The sequence below is a fragment of the Anopheles arabiensis genome, chromosome 2 (genome assembly GCF_016920715.1).
Source record: "Anopheles arabiensis isolate DONGOLA chromosome 2, AaraD3, whole genome shotgun sequence".
Taxonomy (NCBI): domain Eukaryota; kingdom Metazoa; phylum Arthropoda; class Insecta; order Diptera; family Culicidae; genus Anopheles; species Anopheles arabiensis.
The window spans coordinates 25,430,080-25,455,143 of NC_053517.1; the positions used below are offsets into that span (position 1 = coordinate 25,430,080).

Below are 25,064 nucleotides of genomic sequence, written 5' to 3' on the forward strand. Positions count from 1 at the left end.
GAGTGTTTTTTGTTTGTGTATTTATGAAAGTTACACAATATCAGGCTTTTTTTAATTTATCTTATTTCCCCCTACAGTACTTTCCATAGACACACTTCCTTTCCATAGACAGCTCAAGTGTGTCCGTCTTTGTGTGTGTTTGTGTGTTTCCATAAGGCAAAGTGTAGTGGATGGAAGGGTTTAAATTATATACGTAAGGATGTGTTTGTGTGTGTCTGATCATGTAAAGGAAGAAATGAGAAATTAAGGGGGGTGCGGGGAGTAACAAAAAACTAGCCGTTAAAGCTACTGTGTCCTAGTGAGTAAGTAAGATACTGTCACGCAGCAAGAAGAGGAAGATAAAACACAGAACTAACTATTTAAGATAGAGGAGACAAGGCAATGAATGAGATTGGCCGTAGGAGGAAGAGAAAAGTAGGGTGCTGGAAAAGGTTGTGTGGACACCGTTCTTCTTCTATATGGCTAATATGACCACCTACGACCTGCAGCTTATGCACAACAGGCTTAGGCTTATGGAGACCCTTCTTGAGAATCCTTCTACCTACACGCAGCCGAATAAATAAGTCAATCCCCCCTAAAGCGCTATGGAATGGACGCGGTGTCCCACATGAGATTTGAGCCCACGAACGGGAGGGCAACATGTTGTTAAGTTGTGCGAGCTGACGACGGTACCACAGGGTCGCGCTGTGGACGCGATGTGAGCCAATTATTTAAACTAAGTGAGTGAGTGAGTGAAACACGCAAAATACTAAAAAACCGCTGAAACGGCGTACAAAACTCTCAAATTGGACTGTGCGCGCAAAAAAAAAAGAGAGGACAATTACAACGAGAGAGAGAGAGAGAGATGTGTGTGGAAAAAGTGATGCCGAGTTGTGTTGTAGGTGCATGAATTTAACTATAAAAGCCTCTCCCCCCGTAAGTAGTGCTGGTAAGGTTAGGTAAGGGGAAAGTGGGAAGGGTGGGAAAATGGAGGGAAGAGCAAAGAATAGGATCCCTCGGAATCGACGACAAAAAAGACAACACTTTAAAGAAAATGCACCCACACACACACATGGGTGAGTTTACTGAAGAAAGGAAGGTGCGCAAATCCACAACACCCCCATCCTTGATGTTGCGTGTGGGCGGATAAAGAAGAGTCCGAGGGTGTCGAATACTACAAGAAGGTGCAGAAGAAGAAGAAGAAGCCAAATGTTTTCCTAAGGTAGTACACGAGGGGGGGGGGGGGAAGTGGGCTAATAACACGAGTGGGAGATGGGGAAATGGTTGATGGAAACCCCCGCGAGGTACAACGAAAAAGACAACAAACCACACGCACTAAATCCGATTCCGGATCCAGCATTAGGGACGGATTCTGTCACCCAAAAAACCGCATAATTGTGGCAGAAAAAAGAGAGAGTGTGTGAGTGTGCTCTAATGGTGGAGATAGGAGAAACAGGAGGTGCAGTTGGAGTAGTACATAAGTCGACGCCCCCATAGTTTGTAAGCTACATTAGGATGTTAAGGACTATTGGATTATGCTGAATAATAATAATAATAATTATAATAATAATAATAATAATGGTTTGCGCAAATCCGGGGGTGTGTGGGAGAGACGACGACATGTGTGATATAATTACAAGAAAAGCAAAACAGATAAAGAAAATGGGAAAACTTAAACAAAAAAAAAAAAGAAAGAGAGAAAGAGAGAGAGAAATGATGATTGACGGAGACAACAAAACAACTATTAGAAAGAAAGAAGAAGGCAAACAAAAAAGGACCGGGGTGGGTAAGACGAATCAATTATATTAGTTATTTTAAGAGAACAAAACCAGGAAACAGGAAAAGCGCAAAACAACACGTTAGTAGGGAAAGAGAGTCAGAGAGAGAGAGGGAGACGTGCTATGAGAGATATAGGGAGGGCGCGCCGGGTGTGAGTAATAAATGGCGAGAAGAAACAAACAAACAAAAAAACGGGCGCACAGTACGTGTGTGTTGTTTGTGTGTGTGCGCGCGCGTGTGTGGAAAAGAGTAAAGTGGATTGACAACAAAAAAATAATAATTAAGAATGTGAGTGCGTATTTCTTTTCATTATCATTTAAAATACTTCCGAAAACCGAACACACAAATCGAGGTTCAATTTTGTTTTCATTTCTTTTGGATTAGTTTTATTTCTGCCTTCTTGACGGATATGAGATGGATCTTTTGTTTCATTCGTTTCCATCTTCTGGTTTGTGTATGTGTATGTGTTTATTATGTTTGTGTGAATGCTTTTATGAAATCTACTTTGTGTTGTTTGCTCTTTTATCTATTATTGTGTGGTTATGTTGTTTGCTTTTTGTTCTTCTCTATTTTCTGTTTTACTTACTACTACTTCCACTACTACTACTACTATTACTAATGTTAGCAACTCGCTCGGTTTCCACTTTTGCTTTCTTCTTCTTTTTTCTCCATTTTGTTTGTTATCTTTTTCGCGCGATAAGCAACTGCTAAAACTGATTTGTGTGTTTTTGCTTACACTACTGTTACACGCTAGGGATTTCAACGGACGGTTACGTACGCCGTAATTATGCGCCCGCAAAGCGCAGTCGCAATCCGTCCCAAAATCGTTGTTTTCGGCCAGTAAGGAGAGAGAGAGAGAGGGACCAATTCCAATGCTAATTAAATGTGTGGCCCGTTTTTTTTGTCTATCACTCATTCACCCACCCAGCACAACACAGTTACTAGTAACACTCATTAGAGCAGAAAAAGGGCGAGCGGGAAAACCTTTGAATCTTGTTCGCATGATTGCTTGCCATTCTGTGCTTTGTGTTGCATCACTACTGGATGGAATGTGTTTGTTTGCTAAGTAAGTTTTGTAAAGGAAACAGGAAGAAACGCCCCAATCGCTTTGAAACGACATAAACCAACACGCTAAGTAGCTGACGAGCAACACGAAGGGAGAGTGAATAACGGTTAGAGAACGCTATAGCTAAATGGTAACCTGCTGCAAAGTGAACACAAAACTCATGCTAAAACTTCCCTAAGCTTGGTGTGAATTTCTCCATACTACAGTAGGTGACCGCTAACTGAGAGGTAAACAAGCTCCAGTTAACGAACAATGTTCGCTAACTGGAGTGACGTTTCTATGGATTGATTGTTTTGATTGGCGTTGACTGGAATAAACATACCAAACTTTTTTTTCATTTATGTTGATATAAAGTATAGTAATTCGTGTAATAACATAAATTAATAGCAAACGTAGGCAAGAGACCCTAAATTTGTTTGAAAAATGCACATTTGCGACAAATTTCTCTTCATGAGATTCCGGATGTTTCATGTTTTGACGTTTAAGTGTTCGTTAACTGAGAATCACTCCAGTTAGCGAACCTCCAGTTAAAAAGCACTCCAGTTAAAACACATCCAGTTAGCGGTCACCTACTGTACCCCCAAAATCCTATCTGCTTTAGCTGTGTGTAGCAGTGTGTGATTAGTTTGGTGTATCTTTTTGTACAAATTCCGTCATCATCGTTCGAATCGACGCTCCCCGCGGTTACGATTTGTTATTTGTATAGTAGAGCACTGTACCCGCCAAACGACTGTGTGTGTGTGTGTTTGATTTTGGATGCACTTGGATGCACCGTAAGACTTACTGCTCCTAACCTTGCATGTATGCATGTTTCTACTTATCGACAAATTTGCTGCGTATTGTGATTGCGACATTACTTTTGGTTGAGGCATTTGCTTTGGCGTGTTTGCGGAGCGCGTTATGCGCAATGATTGCGTTTATGTGTGGCGGGGGCTTTCCGCGTTCCGCAAATGGAGAGTTCCCGTTTTTGTGCCGTTCCCTTACTCCCCGCGGAAGAAGCTTGTGTGTGATGGTGATGGTATTGCTTGATGATGCTAATAATGTATGTTTATGATGCGTTAAAAGCGAATGGTTTTTGTTTGATTTATTTTTCGTTTTGTTATTTTGTTATGTTTTGTTTTTGTTTGATTAAGACCCGAACGGTTCATCAGGCTGTTTCGGTTTCAATTTCAAGGCAACTGCTGTTTCACATTAAGAGAAAAAAGAAGGGAAAGCTAATGTATAAGGTGGATTAAAGCCATTAAAGGAATTGAAACATCTTGCATTTTGCAGCTGTGTTTGCTAATTCTTTTATAAGAACATTTAAAATGGTAAAACAATTTGGCTCAAACTAATATCCCGATGTGCTTTCGTAGCATCGCTGTAATTGTACACAACACATTGTTGCATTCGTTGCACATGCTAATGCGTAAACCGTGGTATGTCGAGAGTTCATCAAGCGCACACGCATTCAAGCAGCATCCATTGTATAAAACCGTTTGTAATGGTACAAACAATCCGTGTTTGTGCCGTTTTCGGTAGAAGCTACCGAATTTCCCCATTACTCTTTTACACTTAAACAATAAACAAAGCCTCTAAAATTCTCAAGCTTGTACATATTGAACAAAGAGAAATAAACAAAACAACCAATAACGTACCCAGTTTGTTCAGCTTGTTTACATGTTCTTTACACCGACAAATACCAACTTTCTGTTTGATTTCCTGTCTCGCGTTCACCTTCCTTCGCGCAGCATCTAAAGCATCGCGCGGCATCACAACTGGTTGCAATAGTGATAAAGTAAAAATACTTGTATAATAGAAACTTTGTTCACTTTCGAACGAGCGGCAAACGGAGATTGTTTTGTTTTCTTATTCGTTTGCGAGGATAGATGCTTACAACATTGAATTAACCTACGCGAATGATCCGGTCGGTCGGTTGGTTTGGACACTCCGTTTCGCTTCCGTACATCATCTCCATTATATACATTCATTGGGCAGTACCACCAAACGGTTAGTTGTTTACCTAGCCGGTTTGGTACACAAACTATTAAAGAAAAGGAGAAAACAAACCACGATAGCACGAGCATTTGGATTTTGAGGAAAAATCATTGCTATCTAGACGGTTTGTTCTGTAGCTTTAAGTTTAAGTGCAAATGTGTGAGTGTATTTCCTTACGCCTACCCTTATTGAGGCGTACAACAACTAAACTGAAATGTACAAATACGCATAATAGCTAAAGATCGTGTAGACGATGCGATTAACAAGAAAAAAAAGAGCTTGCGAGTGAAGCGAACATACAACTATACATAATACGCATACATACACACCGTCGCACCGACACACGCAACACCGTAAGTCTTTGTCTGGCGACGATTTCACAACCAAGGATAAGAACACAACAACAGCAAGATGATTAATCGCAGACGGGGAATTACTTGTCTTATATATATACCAGAGTACCACGCGCTCTACTAAATGTGTGTGTGTTTGCTTTGAAACAAGGGACCTGTGTCCGCACCTGTCCGCATCCGATCGATGCCCGCTTTTCTACTGCCTCCCTCTTCATAATGGCCACACACACTTCCTGCGACATGTTTGTGCGTCCTACAACCTCCTACGAGGTGCCTTCCTGTTCCCATTCCACCTGCTTATAGCGTAACGTCACCAAAGTCCTGCAGCCACTTCTCGTACGCGGCTAAGCTTTGCGGTGCCACCGAGCGGCGGATGCGCTTGAGCGAGTTGTGAAAATCGCTCTCCCGGATGCTGCGCAGCTTCGTCGGGTCCATATTTTTCACCTCCTCCACGTTAAGCTCTACAAAAAAAGCAATGAGGTTTGTTAGTATTTCCCCCACCAGTCTCAACATCCGCATTCTGCAAGGCCGACCTTACCTCGTATCGGTTCCAGCGCCGCGTCCCGCGCCAGTGCCGTCAAATCCGACCCCGAATAACCCTCCGTCAGCTGGGCCAGATGGGCCAGATCGGCATCGCTCAGCGGGCTGCCCTGCTTCTGCAGCAACCGCCGCAGCAGCAGCTCGCGCGTATCGCGATCGGGCAGCGTCACGTAGACACGCTTCGGGAACCGGCGCAGCGCCGCCTCGTCCAGCTCCTGGGGCCGGTTGGTGGCGGCCATCACCACTATCCGGTCCGCCTCCGAGTTGGCCGGCAGCCCATCGAACTGGACCAAAAACTCCGTCTTCAGGCGGCGCGTTGCCTCGTGCTCGTTGCTGCTCCGCTCCGACAGCACCGAGTCGACCTCGTCGATGAAAATGATCGACGGCTGCAGTTCGCGCGCGACCGCAAACAGGGCGCGCACCAGCTTCTCCCCGTCGCCCACGTACTTGCTCGTGAGCGTTGCGGCCGAGATGCTGAAGAACGTGGCGGAACATTCGGTCGCGACGGCACGGGCCAGCAGCGTTTTGCCGTTGCCCGGCGGCCCGAACAGCAGCAACCCCTTCGCCGGTGTACGCAGCCCGGTGAAGAGTTCTGGCCGCACGGAGGGTAAGATGACCATCTCCTGCAGCGCTTGCTTCGCCACCTCCTGGCCGGCAATGTCCTGCCACTGGACCTTGGCGCCGCCCTCGACTATCTCGTCCATGATGATCTGTACCAGCTTCGGTTCAACGCCCTTGACGGAAATTTGTGGCTGCTGCTGCTGCTGCTGCTGAGGTTGCTGCGGCTGCTGACCGGCGAGGGGAGTTTTCGAGCGCGGCGGTGGCGTATTTTTGCTACCATAACCATTGCTGGCCTTCCGCACTGGCGAGCTTCCAGGAATCTGCAATGGTAAAACGGGAAGAAATGTTTCAGAGAGAGCGAGAGAGCGAGAGAGCAAGAGATCGAGAGAGAAACCGGGATGCTTACGGAAAACTGACGCCTGATGGCAGGTGGCGTTGCGGCCGGTTTTGGCACAATTTTTGGCATTCCCGCACCACCGCCCACGATGCTGCCGCCGTACGTACCGCCGTTCCCGAGCCCGCCGGCAATGCCGCCCGCTCCGCCCGTTCCGGTCGGGGTCGTGCGGGTGCCGCCCATGCTGCGGGGCAGGGTTTGCGATTTATTCATCACGCCCAGATTGCCGGGACGCTTGTAGCCGACTGTTAATTTCCGCCCGGATGCTGTGTGATGAAAAGGAAGAGAGAGAGAGAAAAAAAAACATAACGATACGATGTTAGAGAGTGTTTGTAGCGCGGTATGGTCTCGCTCGTAAGATTAACCTCCCCCCGAAAAAAGGGTCAAATAAAATATTCACTCGTTAAACTGCGACAGGAAGTTGAGTGGGACAGAGAGTTAAAGGATACACAGCGGGGAAGGACGATCGTGCAATTACAAAACGGAAATCAAGCTTTCCACAAGTGTTGTGGGTTTGCTCGTTATTACTGTGGCAATTTATATGCTACAAAGGGGGGCTCCCATTAAAGCAAAACGTGAACCTTGCGTGGGTTGTACGGGTGCAGGCGTGTGATTGAACTTGAAATCTACGCACCGAAAGGAGGTAAATGCATGCATACATTAAAATAAGTAAGGTACAACAAGTAAGTTAAATTATAAACACAGTAAAGGTGAATGTTTTACACACAATCTTTACAGTAAAGCTGTCTAATAGTAAGCTAAGAGTACTGTTCCTAATCATTGTCAAACTAAAGCTGATAAAGTGCTACATAGACAAGGTGCTAAGCGTAATAGAAGACAACAAAGAAATTATACAAAATAGCCTAAAAGTGATTTACTAAACTAATCTGTGCTGCTTGTTTGAAACCACTTAAATTGCGCTACATAAAGCTAACACAAAAAAAAAACAAAGTTACGCAGTGATCGGGCGTATGAGCTTATGGTTCATAATAAAAAAGCATACTTCCGAGACACGTTTAAAGCAAAAATAACACAATACACGATTTTTTTGTGTGTAGAAAGCACACGATAAAGGAAAATCATTCCCCATATAATATGAAAATGCGTTCCCTGTCCTTTGTTTGCTTGCCGATGCTTTGCACTTTACGATAATGATGCTCACAAGCAACCTCGTCAAGTGGAGGATGGTTTGTTTATCAACATTACTATACAATCGTTATCATCATCGTTCTCATCACGCCCGCAACAGCAGCCCGAAGTAGGATGGCAGACACGTTTTGTTATCCTGCAAAAGCCCCAGACCCGTCCCGGGTCTGTTTGGTAAAGTCCTTTCCGTGCGCTTGTGTCCTCTTCTCACGGTTAGAGAGTGGCGCTTGTTTCCACATTCTTTGCCGGTGCTGTACCGCAATAATAAGGATAGAGACGAGCCGATGTTCGGTGTGCGGGGAGGCGGCTTACCTTCGCTGGCGGTTTGTTTAATGGGCAGTGATGGTGTGGCAGGCGCAGTGGCGGCCGTTGTTGGCCTCGACGAAGCAGCAGTACCGCGGGCCGGATGGTGGTTGGTGGTGATGGTACAGTTTTCATTAAACGATACCATCCTGTTCTCGGTCGGCGTACTGTGCAGCTTTGATTTCACGTCCCGATAAGGCGTGGTGGTGGTGGGACTTCTGGTGCCACTGCCCGTTTCGTGCAGGTCGGATGGAATGAACATGGGCAGCTTAAACTTTCGCTCGGGCGCAGCAGCAGCACCACCGGAAGTGGCGGCTTTCGCGGATGACAACGCGGTCAAGGTGTCCTCATCGCCGAGTGTGAACGTGTTCTGGCGCCGTACGGTGGAGTGTGATGGTTGCTTGTGCGTTTGCTCGCCTTGCTCGCTGCTTTCGAGCAACTCAAGCCGTTTCGCTTCCAGCATAAGTTCTGGCATGGGGATGGGGAGATGGGGATGGAAAATGAAAATAATAAAAAAAAACGCAAAACAAAAGGGCTTAACTTAAACCCGAACCCGTCACCGAGATACACTACCAAGCAGTTAGCATCCTGGATAAGCATTAGCAGCTCAGTGTAAAAGCGAAGAATGGAAAACAATCAAGCCAAAGCCACCCACCACCGCCCATTCGCTGCTCCCAAGGGGACAACAACCAAACGGTGATCTACATTACCTACACACACACACTACTACTACTACACTGGTTAGAGTACAACTGGAGAAGAAGCAACAATTTACAGGCAAAGGTCGGGGAGAACATTTGCAAAAGCTCGCACACCACCAGACACGTTGGATGCAAATACTTCCGTTGCATACAAACACACACACACACCACATACCCAGAAACTGCAGCCGATCGCGTGCCATCGAGAGGTTGGTTTGCATTTTATCGTGCAGCCGCTGGGCCCGCTCCCAAACCTCGCCCCGGCCACCCCAGCACTCGACGGCGATGCCACGCTCCAGCTCCAGTATGCCCTTCCGGTACAGCTCGATGGCCAGCTCTTTTTGATCTGCGGAAGAGAAGGAAAGAAGGTAAACAACATAGTAAAGCTACTGTTTGCAGTCAACGTTACCGAATCGGCGTGCAATCATTTCCAGCTAGCTAAATATAAATCACAGACACAGCAAATTAAGCAGTAAACGTAATCCACACACTGTTGCATGGGCATCCAGGTTTACAAGCGACTGCACCCGAAAAAAAAAAACGATGGAATCACGCTTACCGCACCCCACCCCACCACACTTAATCTTCAATTATGTCGTTAATAAAGCAATTTTCGAATTCCCTCCCCAAACGAGGACGAAGACACGCTGCAAGCACACCACAACGACACACCACAGTCTTGTGGCGGTGGTGCACAGCTGGGCCTGCAACGGTTTTGCACTGTTGTCTCGAAGCCAATAATACCTCTGCACCACTACTGCATCCATTTCCCAAAAGCATCGATACAAAAAGGTACACACCAGACCCACCACCATACCTATATCGGGATCAAATTTGCATTACGATGATAGGGGGGGAACAGCTTGCCAAAATCGAATCGATGCTCCAACACTGTTTGGGCTGCAAACAACAGTGTTGTTGGTTGGCAAGCAAAAGTGTTGCTCTCGTTTAGTGAAAATAGAATTAGATTGTCATTTAAGCGAGAGGGAAATTGTTTTGTAGAAAGAACATCGTTTAAGAAGCCGGGACATGGTAAAGAAAAGCGTTTAAGCGGTTGTTAAAAGGTTCGGAAGCGCTCATTTAAGTTTAAAGTTCAAAGCGAGCTTCTCCTGAAGGATCACGCAAAAGCTTGTGTCTTCTGCAAGAGTCTTAGGGAATTTACAGAAAAATCAGCGTACCACTGTGGACAGAGATCTTGAGTATTAGTTCAATTACCAAGGCCCTTCTCTCAGCGATGGTTATTATCCAAAGAATTGGTTGTGAGTAAGAGCAATGCCTCTTCCGGACCTTCTGGATAGCTGTGATTGGTTAGTTGGTTGGTTAACTTACAGATGCTTTGAGCAGCATTTCAACCTCTATTCCGACCTGAATAAGCCCTTTTGGTACCGATGAAGCATTACCATGCTTATTCTTGTATTGCTTGTTATTTTTGTTAGGCGAATTGAGGAAAACTGCAATCAAAATAGTTGGCCAGTGCTAAGGTCGTACAAAGCATGATGTGCCGCTTAAAGTGGCATTACTTAATTGGGGAAAATATGAATCCAAATTTAAATTAAATTGTTTATCCTTGGAAAATCATTTACAAACAAATATTGTACATCTCAAAATATTTTACAATATTTTAAACAATTTAGATAAAAAATCCCTTAAAAAAGCGTTCAACAGTCGTTAGTTAACAAGTAACGACTGCCCATCAGGAGCATCACAATAGGAGAGCCGCGTTGAGTACTAACTTGCTTAACTTGAGCACTACACCACGTGTATGTCACTCCGGATGCCACTTTCCAGAGCTTATAATAACCTAATTTAAAACAACATTAGTGTCACCGTCAAACGAAAAAAACGGGTTGAAACTAACAAGAAACGACGCAGCGCGCTACTCATCACCGACAAGCGACCAAATGTGTGCCAAGTAGATGATGTGTTGTGTGCCTCGTGTCGTCCGGAAGCGATCCCGAAGCGACGACACCACTCTTTTTGTACCATCACACCTGTGCACTGCACTGCATAGATGGCGACGAGTGGAAGGATATGATGCCGCTTCAACGCCCGCGAGGGATTGCAGCATAATGATGCAAAGCACAGCTGACAATTTGTCGACGCGGCATAACATACGACGATGCCAACAGCCGTGGCGAGCTGTGGGGATGATTATGGTGATGATGGAACTTCCCTGCCATCCAAGCCCCCCAGCTCCAAGGGTACGCAAGATTGTTGGTGAATTCTCGCGAGAATACGACGCAAAAACACACGCACACACACACAGCCAGCTGGCACAAAGAGGCCCCGGGGGAGGATATGAACATCAGCAGTCGCTTTAAACTGGGAACATCATCAACAGTCCTGGAACCTTTAAACCATCTCATGCAAGTATCATAAACCACGGACAATAACGGGACGAACGGAAGACCCTACAATAGAAGTTGCACATTTTAATAGGACGACATAGAGGGAAGGGAAAGGCGAGCGGGATGATTGTGCATCTTAAGCTGGATTGATATTTCCGTTCCGGAGAAGGACGAGCTCGACGGCCAGCCATTTGCTCGGTGCTAGGAAATGTCCTTGCATTGCTCCAGTGCCGTTCCTTTCTTTCATGTCTAAAAGAAGACCTTTTTACTTCAGCCGTGTGCATTCTTGTTGCAAGCTCGAGGAGTGATAAAAGGAAAGCTGATTCATGGCACATCACACAGCAGCATTCCTTGTGCTCGTGAAGAATTCGAGACAAAACTTTCGCTACTCTCCAGTGAGAAATGGCATCAAAGTTGACACGTGTCGAGCTTTGCCGCGTACGGCACAAGGAAAAAAAGGAACGGAAAAGCTCACCACCAGACACGGCCATCTTTACTTTGCGAACGAACCAACATGACTACTGTTAAATTTTATGATTTAAAATAAAAGTTTTGTACTGCAGATTAAAATGTGCTGCCTCAAGCTTGAAATGAGCTATTTTAAGCTGTGAGTTGACGACTGTGCTACATACTAGTGATGGGCAAACATCCGGGGTTGACTCCGATCCTACTCCCAAAATTTCGGAACCATCTTCAAAAGGTAGGTCCATCCAGCATTGATATGTTTACGTGTTCGCCCTCTCCCTTGTACGTCCCGAACATCGTACTTGTTATGGGTAGAATGATCCGCTTATAAGAGCGATCAGGACTTTCAATGAAGCTTCTCACTTGTTCAATTTTAATCTTTCCTCTGTTCAGTTTCGAAGATGTATTCACACCTTTAATCAGTAGTATTCTTTGTGTACGTTATCCTTATTGTATAATTGTCCTCTCAATGTTATTTCCCGTGACCGTATTAATTCCTGGAGTTTGCGTAAGGTTAGGATAGTAATATTGAATGTAAACAACAAGACAATTGAATGTAAATAAACAATAAACAATTATCTGGAGTCGTTCGGAATCTTCTGGAGACGTCTGGAATCGTCCAGAGTCGCCCGAGTTCGGAGTTGGTCGGAGTCGGCATTTGAAACAAGGCCCTGTATACGAAGTGCATCCACAAAGTGAAAGACAAAAAAACACAACGAAATGAAATACCAAATCACAAGCAAATTACAAATCACTTCGGTTCCGGTTGACTCCGATGGATTCCTATCGACTTCAGACGACTCCGAACGACGAGGCGAGTCCAAAACGTCTCGGATGACTAAAACTCCGGGCGGAACTAGTGGTTCCCATTGTGCCGTAGTCGGAATCGGACTATCAATAGCCGGAATCGGATCGGAGTCGAGGGTGCGCTCTAAAGAGCACATCACTATTCCGGATGACTTCGGACGACTCCGACTGGTGGGTAGAACTAGTGGTTCGCGGTTTGCCGAAATCGAAATCGGACTAACAATAGTCCGAATAGGATCGAAGTCGTAGGTGCGCTCCAGGGAGCACATCACTACTACATACACAAAATTCTGAGATTTAACATTGTCATTAATAGGGTACTCTAGCCAGCCCAACATCAAAAGCTTCACCTCTAATCAGCAAAATTCTCATTTCCACAATGTCAAACGTGTATCGACCGTAATACTGTCATTCCAGTCTTTTGCGACATCTAAAGCACAAACTACATCTATTCGTTGTACGGAGACAACTATCTAATTTGGCAGCAAATAAAATGGACTACACCTTTTTGCTGGAAAACGTTTTCACGGCAAAGGGGTTTTCCATAAATTACCTTCATGAATCCATCTTCGATCAAAAACACACTCCAAAGTGCCATGTAACAAGCTACCATTTTTTGGGATTGTATACGTATTCGTTAAAATAAAAAGTTCCGATCATCGCCCCAATGCCTCATCTTCCTTTAAGAGCTTCATCGGCCGAAGTGCTTCACTCTCTGTCCGTAATATCTCCACGTAGCGGTAAAGGACAGCCGAAAAAGGATTCTTTTAATACCGCAATGTAAGTCCTATAGCATGACGAGAGAGAAAAAAGGACACGTTCGGAATCGTTCGATGGCAGTTTGCGTGCGGCGGAAGGAAATATGTGTAAGCGGCATACATATAGATTTTCTTTTTTTTGTATTAGTTTTGCTTCAAGCTCCTTATTGCAGTGTTTCGGCTGAAGTATCGCACTGCCGAACATTGGCATTGGCACTGCCGGTCAGCGATTTGCCAGTTGGATCGAATATTTATTGATTGATCAGCTCCAACCGTCCGTGCATCCATCCCACAATTCCGTACCGTTCCATTAGTGGATTTTGCTAACAGGGGAAAAACTTTCGACTTCACCAAACTTCACCACAAGCGTGGGAGATGATAGAGAAGCAAACAGTACACAGCGCTACTTGAGTGTAGTGTTCGTCCAGCCTGCCGAAGCATCCATTAAGTGCTCTGGCAATGGTAAATTAATTCCAAATTCATTCGTTCTGGCTGTGAAATCATCACACAAGCATGTAAACACGCCAGCCAGCCAGGCCGGCAACAGTCGCACCAGCCGGGTGGTGTGTAAATTCTGCCAAATTTTAGCAGCATCATCATCACTTGCGCGCGGGGTGTTGTTTGCTTGCGTAATATTAACAGTCAAACATTACACCATCGCGATACTTCGATCCAATCGTTCGGGAGTACCTATCTGTAGTTTGGTTTCCGTTTCATGCTGTAGCAGGGATCTCGCCACAGGGCCAGCAGGACCAATAAGGACACAACAACATGTGTTAGGGGGGCACGGTGTAATACAGCAGAGTAGCAGGGAAGAAATTGGGTTGCAAGGAATTATGCGCAGAATCGGAAAAAACCTGTTCACCACCACCAACTCCACCTCTCGCGAAAGGGAGTCACAAACCGGCCAAATGGGGGAAAGGAACTTTTGATGACAAATTTGATGAGGCGACTGTACAACAGATTGGCACACTGGCTCGAAGGTCACGTGTTAAAGGGTAAATCGCGGGCGGTAAGAAAAGCAACAAAAAAATGGATAAAAATGCAAAATGTAATTATATCAGTAAGGTAGCGTCTGCTGCTGCTGTGTGGAACTGTGTGTGTAGCGTGTACGGGTGTACCGAAAAAGGAAACTTGCCGATGAGGAGAGGAGCATTGTGATTCATGCCAGCTTGACGCCAGCGCAAATAAGCCAAAGCAGCACGCGGTAAAATTTCATGATGAAACGTGTTAAAGCTCGAATTTCACTGTGCACAAAGGGTGTTTTAGTTTGATTTCTTTGTATGAAAGACAGACACAGTGGCTACGCAAACCAATCAGTAAGCTACCTTAATGACCAAGTTCTCGCTTTATCGTACCATCGCAAATCGTAAGCTCATATAAAAGCATTTTAAAACACATAAATGAACCACTTGTTGTACCCAAGCATAAATAATCGTATATGGTTGTTTAATGAGCCGACTGACAGCATTCGCGCACCAATGCCTGATGGGGAAAACGGAGAAGAACCGATTAGATTAGCAGTTTATCCTGCACAGATCTAGCTCTATATATAGCTTGGGCCGTTCATTCACGCATGCGGGTGCACTTGCAACTAATTTAATATCGTACACACCCGGGGTAACCTTGTTACAATTAACCCTCTAGAAACTAGAGACAGACCATTGCTGCAAAGGTCTTTCAAAGGGGTTGAAAATTACAGTTTCCTGGAATTGGAGAACCACGGGAAAAGGGAAAATGCACTCGCAGACAAGCATTGCGTGATGGCGCAAAACCCCAAACTTGTTTGGGCAGTGATCGAGAAAAAAAGGTGAAACGTGTAGACAAGGGAACATTAAATTCGTCGCGCCATTACATTGTTCCGTCCCCCTACCCGGAGGTGAAACCTTTCCACTAGCTGCCCCGTTTTAAGCTCAATAAGGGGTTTGTGTTTAAGGCGGCAGACTACACTTCACTTGCTAAGGTGGCTCATGAAAAGGCTTCCCACCCTGGAAGAGGTCACAACACCGGTTCGGTGTTCGGTACCGAGCGAAAAGAACGCTAGACACATAAAGCAAGTGAAAGAAAAATGACATAAAACATAAGTTATGTCGCGTGTATGCTCACATGCACCATGTACTCCAGAGAGAGGGGGCGGGCGGAGGCAGCAATCATTCTGCACTCAGTGCACGTTTGCTGGCGCACACGACAACCTTCTCCCACATCCGGCCCACCAACCACCACGGTCATGTACGATTTTCTTTTGCTCAATTTGGTGTCGGGAGAAAATTGCCACCGCCTTTGGAAGAAACAACACAAAGATGGGGTTTTCTTTGCCTGGCGAAGTCAAATACTTTACCGTCCTTTATGCGCGCCCCAGGATATCATCCACTGCTGAAAGGCGCTTGTGTTTCTCCCTTTTTATGTGCTTCTTTTCAACCTCCCACACACACACACATACGGTAGGAAGGGCAGGTTGGTTACGGTGAATACAGAAATTGATTAAACTTACAGCACGTAACTTTGGCGATCGATTGGCCGCAGCATGTTTACAAGCAAACAGTGGGGGAAGGACTTGTGGAAGAGAACGGACCGAGTAGAGACAACCAGAGGCTACACTTTGTGATATTTTGCTATATGATTTATGATATTTTGGTACATTTTTTCTTGCATTATCAACGATAGTTTTACGTGAAAGTAAAGTCCAATAAAGCCAGATAGTTCAATAAATCATGTTTAAGGGGGGGAAACACTGTAATTATCTGGTATAAAACAATGTCGTTTAAAATCAGGCACAATAAAATCACTGAAACTGTCACAATTTACGACAGGATAATAATTTGCCATTTTATAAACAGGACCGTAAACGCTCAATCACGCTCGATAATCGAGTGTCGTCGTGGAACGAGAAAAAGGACACTTTTATGAGCCCCCCAAACACAGTAACACAGTAACGCACAGCAGTGTCAGCACAACATGCCCAAAACTCTCCCAAGAATCCTCTCCGAAAGACCCCTTTTACCCATGCCATACACCGTCCTTTTAGCCCTTTTTTTCTTTTGCTGACCAGTCAGTCAGCCAGTCATTCAACCTTGCCTCGGTGTGGCTAGCCATATGCCGCAAGTACCACGTTTTGTCGCAACGGCCCACAGCAACGGAACGAGGCGTAGGGGAGCCCGCGTTTGAATTCGGTATCGATTATACCGGTACCGGCAAACCCGGACCGGCCTGGAGCCCCCTCTCCCATCTATGGTAACGATCCTAACAACATTTAGGTTAGTAGCGTGTGCGTGTGTATGTGTTCACGGTGCGTCATGTGCGTTTGCGATACTTGGCTTCACGACCAACGAAATAAAAAAAAGCTGCGTTTTTTTGTAACGATGGTAAAGTTGAACAAAATAAATACACCCAAAATCCGGAAATCCTTTGCGGAAGCGCTCTCCCGTAGCGCTTCTGGCCGTAAAAATGGTGCGCCATAAACGGGCGCCACCGGACACCCGGGAGGGGAAAACAGAGCACGCTAACGCACATAATCAGCTAAAGTGTTGCAAAGTTGGCCGGTTAGCAGCGAACCACTGGACCGGAAGGAAACGGGCCGATCGATTTAAAATTTGATCAACGCGCATCAACTCCCCGATATCGCGAGCTGGAGCCGTCGTAGTGCGCCATTGTGTCCGCTGCGTATTGTTTCCTGTTCTGTACCGTTGCAGTCGGTTGCATTTGCACCGTTCCATTGCTTACTGCATTGTGTGTGTGTGTGTGTGTGTGTGTTGGGCATGGTGTTTGCATATTTATTCCAGTGCTGATTGTTGTGCCGTTCGGTTTGTGCAATAGATTTGCTTCCGTAAATGGAGCGATAGATATTTAACTGCCGATACGTGTTTATTTTATTTTTTTTTTATTTATTTATTTCATATATAAACCGACGGACCATCGTGTCTAATCGGCAACCTTATAATTAAATTAAGGAGCATATAAATAAACATCTAGTTATAAGCAAACATTACATGTGACGTAGACGCAATTTCTCCTTGAACGTGGAAGTAGACATACTAAAATCGAACAAATCTAACACTTCATTGAACTCGAGGGACATACGTATAATAGGGTGTCCCTGGCTATGGTTGTTGCGGGTACGCGGTACACGGAGATGGAAGTTGGATCTAAGAATCCGACAGGGAGCGAACAAACTGATGCTGGCTAGTAATGCCGGGGAATCGATCTCTCCGTTAAGGAGCCGAAATATGAAAAGGCATTGGGCGTTTTTACGTCGAGAGCAGAGTGGTTCAAGTCCGAGAAGCAGACACCGCTGATGGTAGGTGGGCCGAGCGTGGTGGGATTGCCATGGAAGGAGTCGAACCGCGTACCTGGTGAGTCTCCGTTGAATGGCTTCGAGGCGATTGATGTCACCAACGCCAAGCGGGCACCAGATCGGACAGCAGTACTCCAGGCACGACCTTACGATGGCACAGAAGATCGACTTGACGCACATGGGATCGGTAAACTCGCTACAGGTCCGCGTAATTAAACCAAGTAGCTGATTTCCCTTCGCAACAACGCTATCAATGTGAGGGCGAAATGACATCTTCTGATCGAGTAGCACCCCCAGATCACGGATACATGTCGTGCGAGCCAAAGCCGTGTTGAGCATAGTGTATGTAAACGTGATGGGGTGACGGGCTCTGCTAAATGATATACACTGGCATTTATCAGCACACACTTGGAGAGCGTTTCTGCTGCACCAGCTATCCAGATTCTCAAGGATCGTTTGAAGGCGTACACAGTCACTGTCGTTTCTAACTGGAGCGAATATTTTTACATCGTCGGCGTACATTAGGTGTTGGCCTGGCGGTAAAACGAAAGATAGATCATTTATATAGATGAGGAAGAGTAGCGGTCCCAAATTACTCCCTTGAGGCACACCGGAGGAGCTGGTGAAAGAGTGAGAACGATGAGATCCTATACTTATGTAGTACGAACGACCAGTTAAATATGAACGCAGCCAGGTGATGTGCCAGTCGAGGAAACCGAGTTTTTTTAGCTTCGAAAGTAGAATATCATGAGAAATACTATCGAACGCAGCCCTGAAGTCGATATATACTGCATCAACTTGAGTACCACGATCCATGTTGTCGAAGCAGTAGCCAACAAATTCAGCAAGATTTGTGGTGGAAGATCTCCTTGGGAGAAATCCATGCTGACTAGGGCTCATATAGTTTTGAACTGCTGTGAGTAGCGGATTGTATAGAATGAGCTCAAACACCTTTGCACAAGCGCATAGGGATACAATGCCACGATAATTACTAGCATGAAGTCGACTGCCTTTTTTATGGATAGGAATCATTCGCGCGTGTTTCCAGGACTCAGGATACGTGCCACGCATAAGGGAATCATTAAATATTTTGGCAAGAATGGGTGCGAGTGATTGACGGCAGTGCTTCAATATGTATGCGGGAATATTGTCAGGTCCAGATGATGTAGATGGTTTTATATCGTTGAGTGTGCGCGCAATTAATGCTTCGTCAATTGTGGGTATAATAAAATCGATAGCATCCGATGGAGTATTGCGGGTGGCCTCTGCTAGTGTGTTAGGATTGTGAACAGGAAGGGTGAATGCATCAGCGAAACGATTGGCGAGAGTGTTGCAAATATCGGATGTATCGATACTAGTTTGGCCATTGTAGCTCATTGACGGAGGGATACTTCTTATATTGCGCCGTTTGTTCCAGAAGCTCCAGAACCGTGTCGGCTTGGAAAATAGCTGCCTTTCAGTACGGCGAATGAAGGAGCGGTAGAGCACACGATTATGTCGACGATAATTGTTCAGTGCATCGAAAAAAATTCTCCTATGCAGCGATGATCTCGTTCTACTGTAATCCGCGTAGGCTTTTGATTTTATTTTTTTCAACCGTCTTAAAGATGCATTAGACCAATCGGGGCCAGGCTTTCGTTGAGCAACAGGAACGCAGGAATTAATCGCTGAGCGCATAAAAACGCTAAAGCAATCGGTGGCTTCGTCGATAGTGGAAAAGTTGGAGCAGTCAAAATTACGGTCAAACGACACAATAAGGGCATTCATACGTTCCACATTCGTTTTGAAGAAATTTCTATTGACTGTACTGCGAGTGTGACTGTTGGTGGTGTGGGATAGTTGTACGGGATAATAAATCATCATATCCAATGAAGGATGATGAAAGTCCTCACTGAGAAGTGGAATACTACAGTGTGTTACGTATGGGAGGAAGTTCTCTAGAGCCGAAGTACCATTCACAGAGTGCAGAGGTGTGATTGAGTCGCACAAAATATTGGTTGCGGCAAGGTTTGCGAAGACCAGATCCAATTGACGCCCAGATTGATTTGCAATACCACTCAACTGAAATAATCCGGTACTATGCAACCCATCAACGAAATCGGTATTAGCCACGGAATTGCATAAAGGCGCATAATGCATGACAGAATAACATGGAGAGCAATCGGTGGCTTCTGATGTATTAGTCAGCTCCCATCTGATATCAGGTTTATTGAAATCTCCGAAGACGTATAATAAATCGCTCTCTTTGATGCGGCTTGAAATTTCACGTACACTATCATGTAAAGCGTTCATCACTGCGGGGTCATTCACTGCGGGGTTTATGGACGAAGCTGAAGGGAACGCACAATTTCTGCCCAATGAACCTGCTGCTAAGGACATCTAGATAGCGAGTTTAATAAGCTTTTCATGAGCAGTAAGTTTGAGGTCAATATTGTCAGCTCTCAGAAATTGTTCAGAAAAATATACGAAACTAAATTAAACCAAGCCAAGAGCCGGTCTCGTAGTACAGTCGTCAACTCGTACGACTTAACAACATGCCCGTCATGGGTTCAATCCCCAAATAGACCGCGCCGCCATACGTAGGACTGACTATCTTGCAGTGGGGTGGGAATCAATTAGTCACTGAAAGCCAAAGCCCACTAGTGGTACAGGCAAGCCTTGACCGACATCGGTTGTTGAGCCAAAGAAGAAGAAATTAAACCAAACAAATAATTGTAAATATTTGCAAATGAATGTTGCAATGTATAACATTGAATATTGAATTGAAATGTTCACTTTCAGCAAGAAACAGCGACCAGTAACTGATTACAAAAACAAGGGAAATTCACAAATGAATTCATTTTCCTTGATTCCTTGATGAATGAAAATTATTTCTTATTTTAATAACCTATTTCAGGAAACCCTGGAGATGCACTCATTCCGTTTCAATATTAACAATTAATAGTGCTTCACCATCATTCCGAAATTACATAAGCAAACAACCAACAGACAAAAGAAGGGCTGATTTTTCAAATGTTTCCAGCACGATAGCCCCACCATCAGTCACGCCATCGGCCAAGTCGCACCAACAACAGGCACCTAAAAGTAACAAGATTAATTTTTTATCGGCGCTCGTCTGGATGTATTGATTTTTTGAGTTCCAGCATGTCCCAGTTGCTTGCTTGCTCTCCCTCTCCCTTCCTTGTTTCCTTTTTGTCCCATTTAACCCGTTCCCAAGCAATGTTTTGCCGCCAGTGCGTCCAAACCTCTACCGTTTCCTTGTGTGTCGGAAGAGTGTTTTTTTTTTAAACATTTTTGTTCTTTGTGTTCGTTAATGTTGGGATAGGACAAGGCTTCATGCGTACCACACCACACAAGCTCCAGCGTGTCCACTCTTTATGCTTGCAGAGTGACTTTGACATGCATTACTAATCATAAGGACGCCTTCACAGGACTCTGGGGCGCGTTGCGTGTTCCAAACGTGTTGTTAGTAGTACAATTTTATAAAACCAGCACAAGGATACATTAATTGTGCAGGTTTTCGAGGCCAATTTCACCTTCCAGAGAAAGGTGCTTTCGCTTGGACGAGAGATGGTGATTAGCGGCGATTAGCTGTAATTCATTTGGCTCAAGTTCGCCAAATTCAAGGTAGGCACAAGTTTACCCCTTTCGAGCGGGTTTGCCCACATCCAGCAAAGCTGAGTCATCGTTCAGGGTTAACAGGGCCAAAAATCGTCCAGCACGCGCGTAAGGACTGGAAGTGAATGACCTCCGCGAGCCGGGCTGGTAATTCGCATAAAATTCAACACCATCTCGACACCCCGGTTCACCTTGTCGCAACGTGCCGGTGGGGTTTATGTTGCAAGCTATAGCCCTCCCATTAATGCCGCCACCTTTTCAATTCATCCCAACAGGGGACGCAGAAACACTTACCCCCGCCGCTTGCCGGAGTGTTTGGCAGCAAAATTAAAACTTTCAATTACCTACGAGCGCGCATTGCCAGCGGACCAAGAATGGAAGTAAAAGTGCACCGGCAGCCAAAGTGCAGAACACCGCGCGGGGCGCCACCATCCGGGGCATGCACCGAACGGCACCTTGCAGCTTAATCCTTGAACAGCACGACACAAACACACAAAAAAGTGCAGCAAAAGGAGCGATGTGCAACGGCACGAAACCAGCGGACAGGCGGCACACATTTTTCCGCTGTGTACGTGTCTAGCGAGCGGAATTGAAACTATTCCCTTTTGTCCTGCCACTCTCGTCTCGCCGCTGGCCTTCCTCTCCATGGGTCTGGAATAATGCTGGGCGGATTGGCTTTGTGCCGTTCCAGACGACACAAAGACGGCACCACCGACACCCTGCCATTGCTAACTTTTTCTTCCGGGAGCAAAGTTTGCTAAAAAGCTCCTTCAACCAGACGCCAGGCCTTTTGCACGGCACCGACAGTACGAAGTACGAAGTGCACAGGGTGGACAAGATTAATCACATCCTTTAAAACTCAAATGAAGGATATTTTTCGCCTGCCAGTCTCCGTTAGCGTGATGACCAATGGGAAAATTCCCCATTGGTGCCAAGTCTGCCGACATACCGCTGCACACCCGTACAATGGTCTATGGTTCGTCAGCAAGAAGGTACTACTGGCGTTGGGTGCTAGAGGTATGCCCGGGATGACATTTTGTACGAAAATAATAAAAATAAATCGTCCCTCCATTGACAACCTCAAACTGGTGCACAACCAGTTGGTTGAGGGGGAATGAATCAGTTCGGCGAGGTTTGCAAATCCGTAAAAGGACAGGATTTGCTGGTTGAGCGAGTTGTCTCAATGCCATTTCTGTGAGCTCGCCGTGTGGTTGAAGGACACCAAATATCTTATACATTTGTTGCTCAATATCGCGAGAATGTCAGAGAGCAGGCAGTCGCGAGCAGTGTGTTTTTGTTTTAAAAAAATAAAACTTGCCATTTAGAACTAAAACAAAACAAAAGCTAAATAGTAAATTGAAATGAAGCTAAGCCCAAGAGCTGCCCCACCCAACTCACCCTCGTTGTCTTCGTCGATTTTGAGCGCCTTGGAAATGTACTCGAACGCACGCCGGTGGTGATGCTTCTGCTTCGCCAGCAGCGGATCCCCGGGACCCACCTGGCTGCCGCTCGCTGACCGCTGGATGGACATTTCGCGACCTTCACCATTTACCAAAATGCCACTCTGTGAGCACTGCAGCGGATGGGCCGCTTGATGCTGCTGCTGCTGCTGAGGTTCTGTGACACCGTGCTGCTCCTGTTGCAGTAGGCTGTATTGATGCTGCTGCTGCTGCTGCTGGTGCTGAAGCTGCTGTGCGGCGGTGGTACTGTGGATGCTGTGGCTACTGTGCCGATGATGGTGATGGTGATGATGGCCGTGCTGATCCGTGTTGATCACGATCTCCAGCCCGCACTCCTTCCGGACCGGCCGGTACACCACCTTCGTGGTGAAGTTGTACACGTAGCGGAAAACGATAAACAACTGATACAGCAGCGAGCGCAGCACGTTAAACACAAAGATAACGGGAAACGAAATGATGTAAAGGTTTTGCTTGTGGACCGAGCCGCCGTCACATCGTTTGGCGCCCGCGTCGGTTCCGCCTCCTACAGGACTGCCGGCGGCGCTTCCGCTGCCGTCCAGGGTGCCGGTTTCGCCGTCGTCGTCGCCGGTGGCGTCGTGCTGCTTGCTCAGGCTGCCGGTGCGCGATTTTTTACTGGGCGACTTGCCAGCGGTGGTTAGCGTGTATTTATTGCGCACCATCGGTCACACGGGCGCGGATCCGGGGCCACGGATTGCCTTGCTGCTGCTAACCTTCCGTGGCGCGCGCGCGATTTTTATTTTTCCTCTTTGGCTCTCTCCTTGCTTAACACAAAACACAAGACCCCACGCTCCTTTTGCTTTCACGCTGGTCGTAGAGCGCTGCCGCTCAGGCGCTTCACCATACACACGGACCGAACGAAAGTGTACTAATCGTGCTACGCCTATCGCGCTTACTACTGGCAACGGGGAACAACAAATCAGGACGAAAGGCTAACAACGACACCCGCCTTATGATACCCATGTAAGCGGGGTGGGGGGGCAAACTCTACTACTCTCTGCCCTGCCCTGGTACTACACAACACGCACTGTGAACTTCTATGCTAGCACGAACGAAAGCACCGCTCACCATAGCGATCGCATAGTGAAGGGGATGCTGCACAGCACACAGTTGGCGTGGGAATAATGGGTGTGCAGACGCAATCCCCACAAAATAACACTACAAAAATCACACAAACACACACATGTGCGCATCGACACACGCACAGTAACGCACGGAGCGCTTCTTCACTCTCGCTGGTCGCACTAGAGCACTAACACGGAAACGCTATATTTACACAACGGTGTTACAAGAACAAACGCTACAAACGGAACGGAACCACCTATCGTAAGGCTACGGAGAAGCACTACCTAGTTGCCCGTTTGGAGAACGAAATCGCTACGGGAAATCATCCTCCTATGCAGATGGTTCCGCACTGTGCCCAACTACAGCTAGACACACTGGGACGGCACGGCACGATGATACAATTCACGCCCGTGACCGAAACAAAGACTGCTGCTGCTCATTTGTTGTTGCTGCTGGTGCACACAACTTTTCGCTGCCCGCAGCTGTCAACGCTTGTGCTTAGGGCGCGTGTACACGGTGTCGCTTCCTGAGGCAATGGGCACTGCTCGTTCGGCTGTACGGTAGGATTTTTTTTGTTATTAGCGTTGGGAGGAAATCAATTGTAGCACCTTGGGAAAACCTTTTTGTTGTGTCCAATTGGTTGTTTTATTTAGTTTAAGTTTAATGTAAAAAATTGTAGTTTGGTGATCTCTCTCTCTCTCTCTCTCTCTCTCTCTCTCTCTCTCTCTCTCTCTCTCTCTCTCTTTCTCTCTCTCTTTCTCTCTTTTTTTGGCCTGCTCACAATAGAGCACGTCGGTGTGACATGGCCCGGTCAACAACAATTCTCCAGGATGTTCGGTCCCATCCATGTAGACATCCGATCTCCGACGGGTCTCGCTTCAGCTGATCCAGCCATCGAGTATGCTTTGCTCCCCTGCGCCTCATGCCGAACTGAGGACCGCTGTCGAACACCTTCTTGGTGGGGCAAGAGTTTGGCATCCTCATGACATGTCCCAGCCATCGTATCGTGCTAGCCTTTCTCGGTTCGCCGTACAGCTCAGCAAGCTCGTGGTTCATCCTTCTCCTCCATGCTCAATGATCGAACACACCGCCAAAGATGGTCCGGAGGATGCGTCGCTCAAATACACCCCGAGCGTATGCATCCTCCGCTCGGGTGGGTCAAGACTCGTGCCCATAGAGGACCACCGGGCGAATCAATGGGCGATATATCTCACATTCAGTGCGTGCTCAAATTCTTCTGGATCTCTCGGTTTGATCGGTGGGGGATTACCTCCAAAAACCCAGCTTTGTAGCAGCCGACTAAATTTGTAGCAAGGAGCGCAAGTCTGCAGAACAGGATCTAAGATCTTCGACGGTAAGCCTCTCCGGCCCCATCTTAAAGAGCTCGGCCGCCAGTCCATCGCTGCTAGCTGACTTATTGCTCTTAAGCTGCTTG

At 46.3% G+C, this 25,064-nt stretch overlaps 1 protein-coding gene across 2 annotated transcripts; it reads right to left on the reverse strand.

Moving 5' to 3' along the window:
• Positions 1 to 2,105: 2,105 nt before the first annotated feature.
• Positions 2,106 to 24,089, reverse strand: LOC120896750 (spastin). Of its 2 annotated transcripts, XM_040301150.1 has the most exons (6): positions 22,485 to 24,089; positions 8,975 to 9,145; positions 8,108 to 8,566; positions 6,662 to 6,915; positions 5,693 to 6,575; positions 2,106 to 5,615 (listed from the first exon to the last, which is right to left on the reverse strand). In XM_040301150.1, the coding sequence occupies exons 1-6, from the start codon at positions 23,224 to 23,226 to the stop codon at positions 5,452 to 5,454; spliced, it is 2,673 nt and encodes an 890-aa protein (XP_040157084.1). In that variant the 5' UTR covers positions 23,227 to 24,089; the 3' UTR covers positions 2,106 to 5,451. The 2 variants fall into 2 exon arrangements, with proteins under 2 accessions (XP_040157084.1, XP_040157086.1); XM_040301152.1 differs by lacking the exon at positions 8,108 to 8,566.
• Between the last annotated feature and the right edge of the window lie 975 nt (positions 24,090 to 25,064).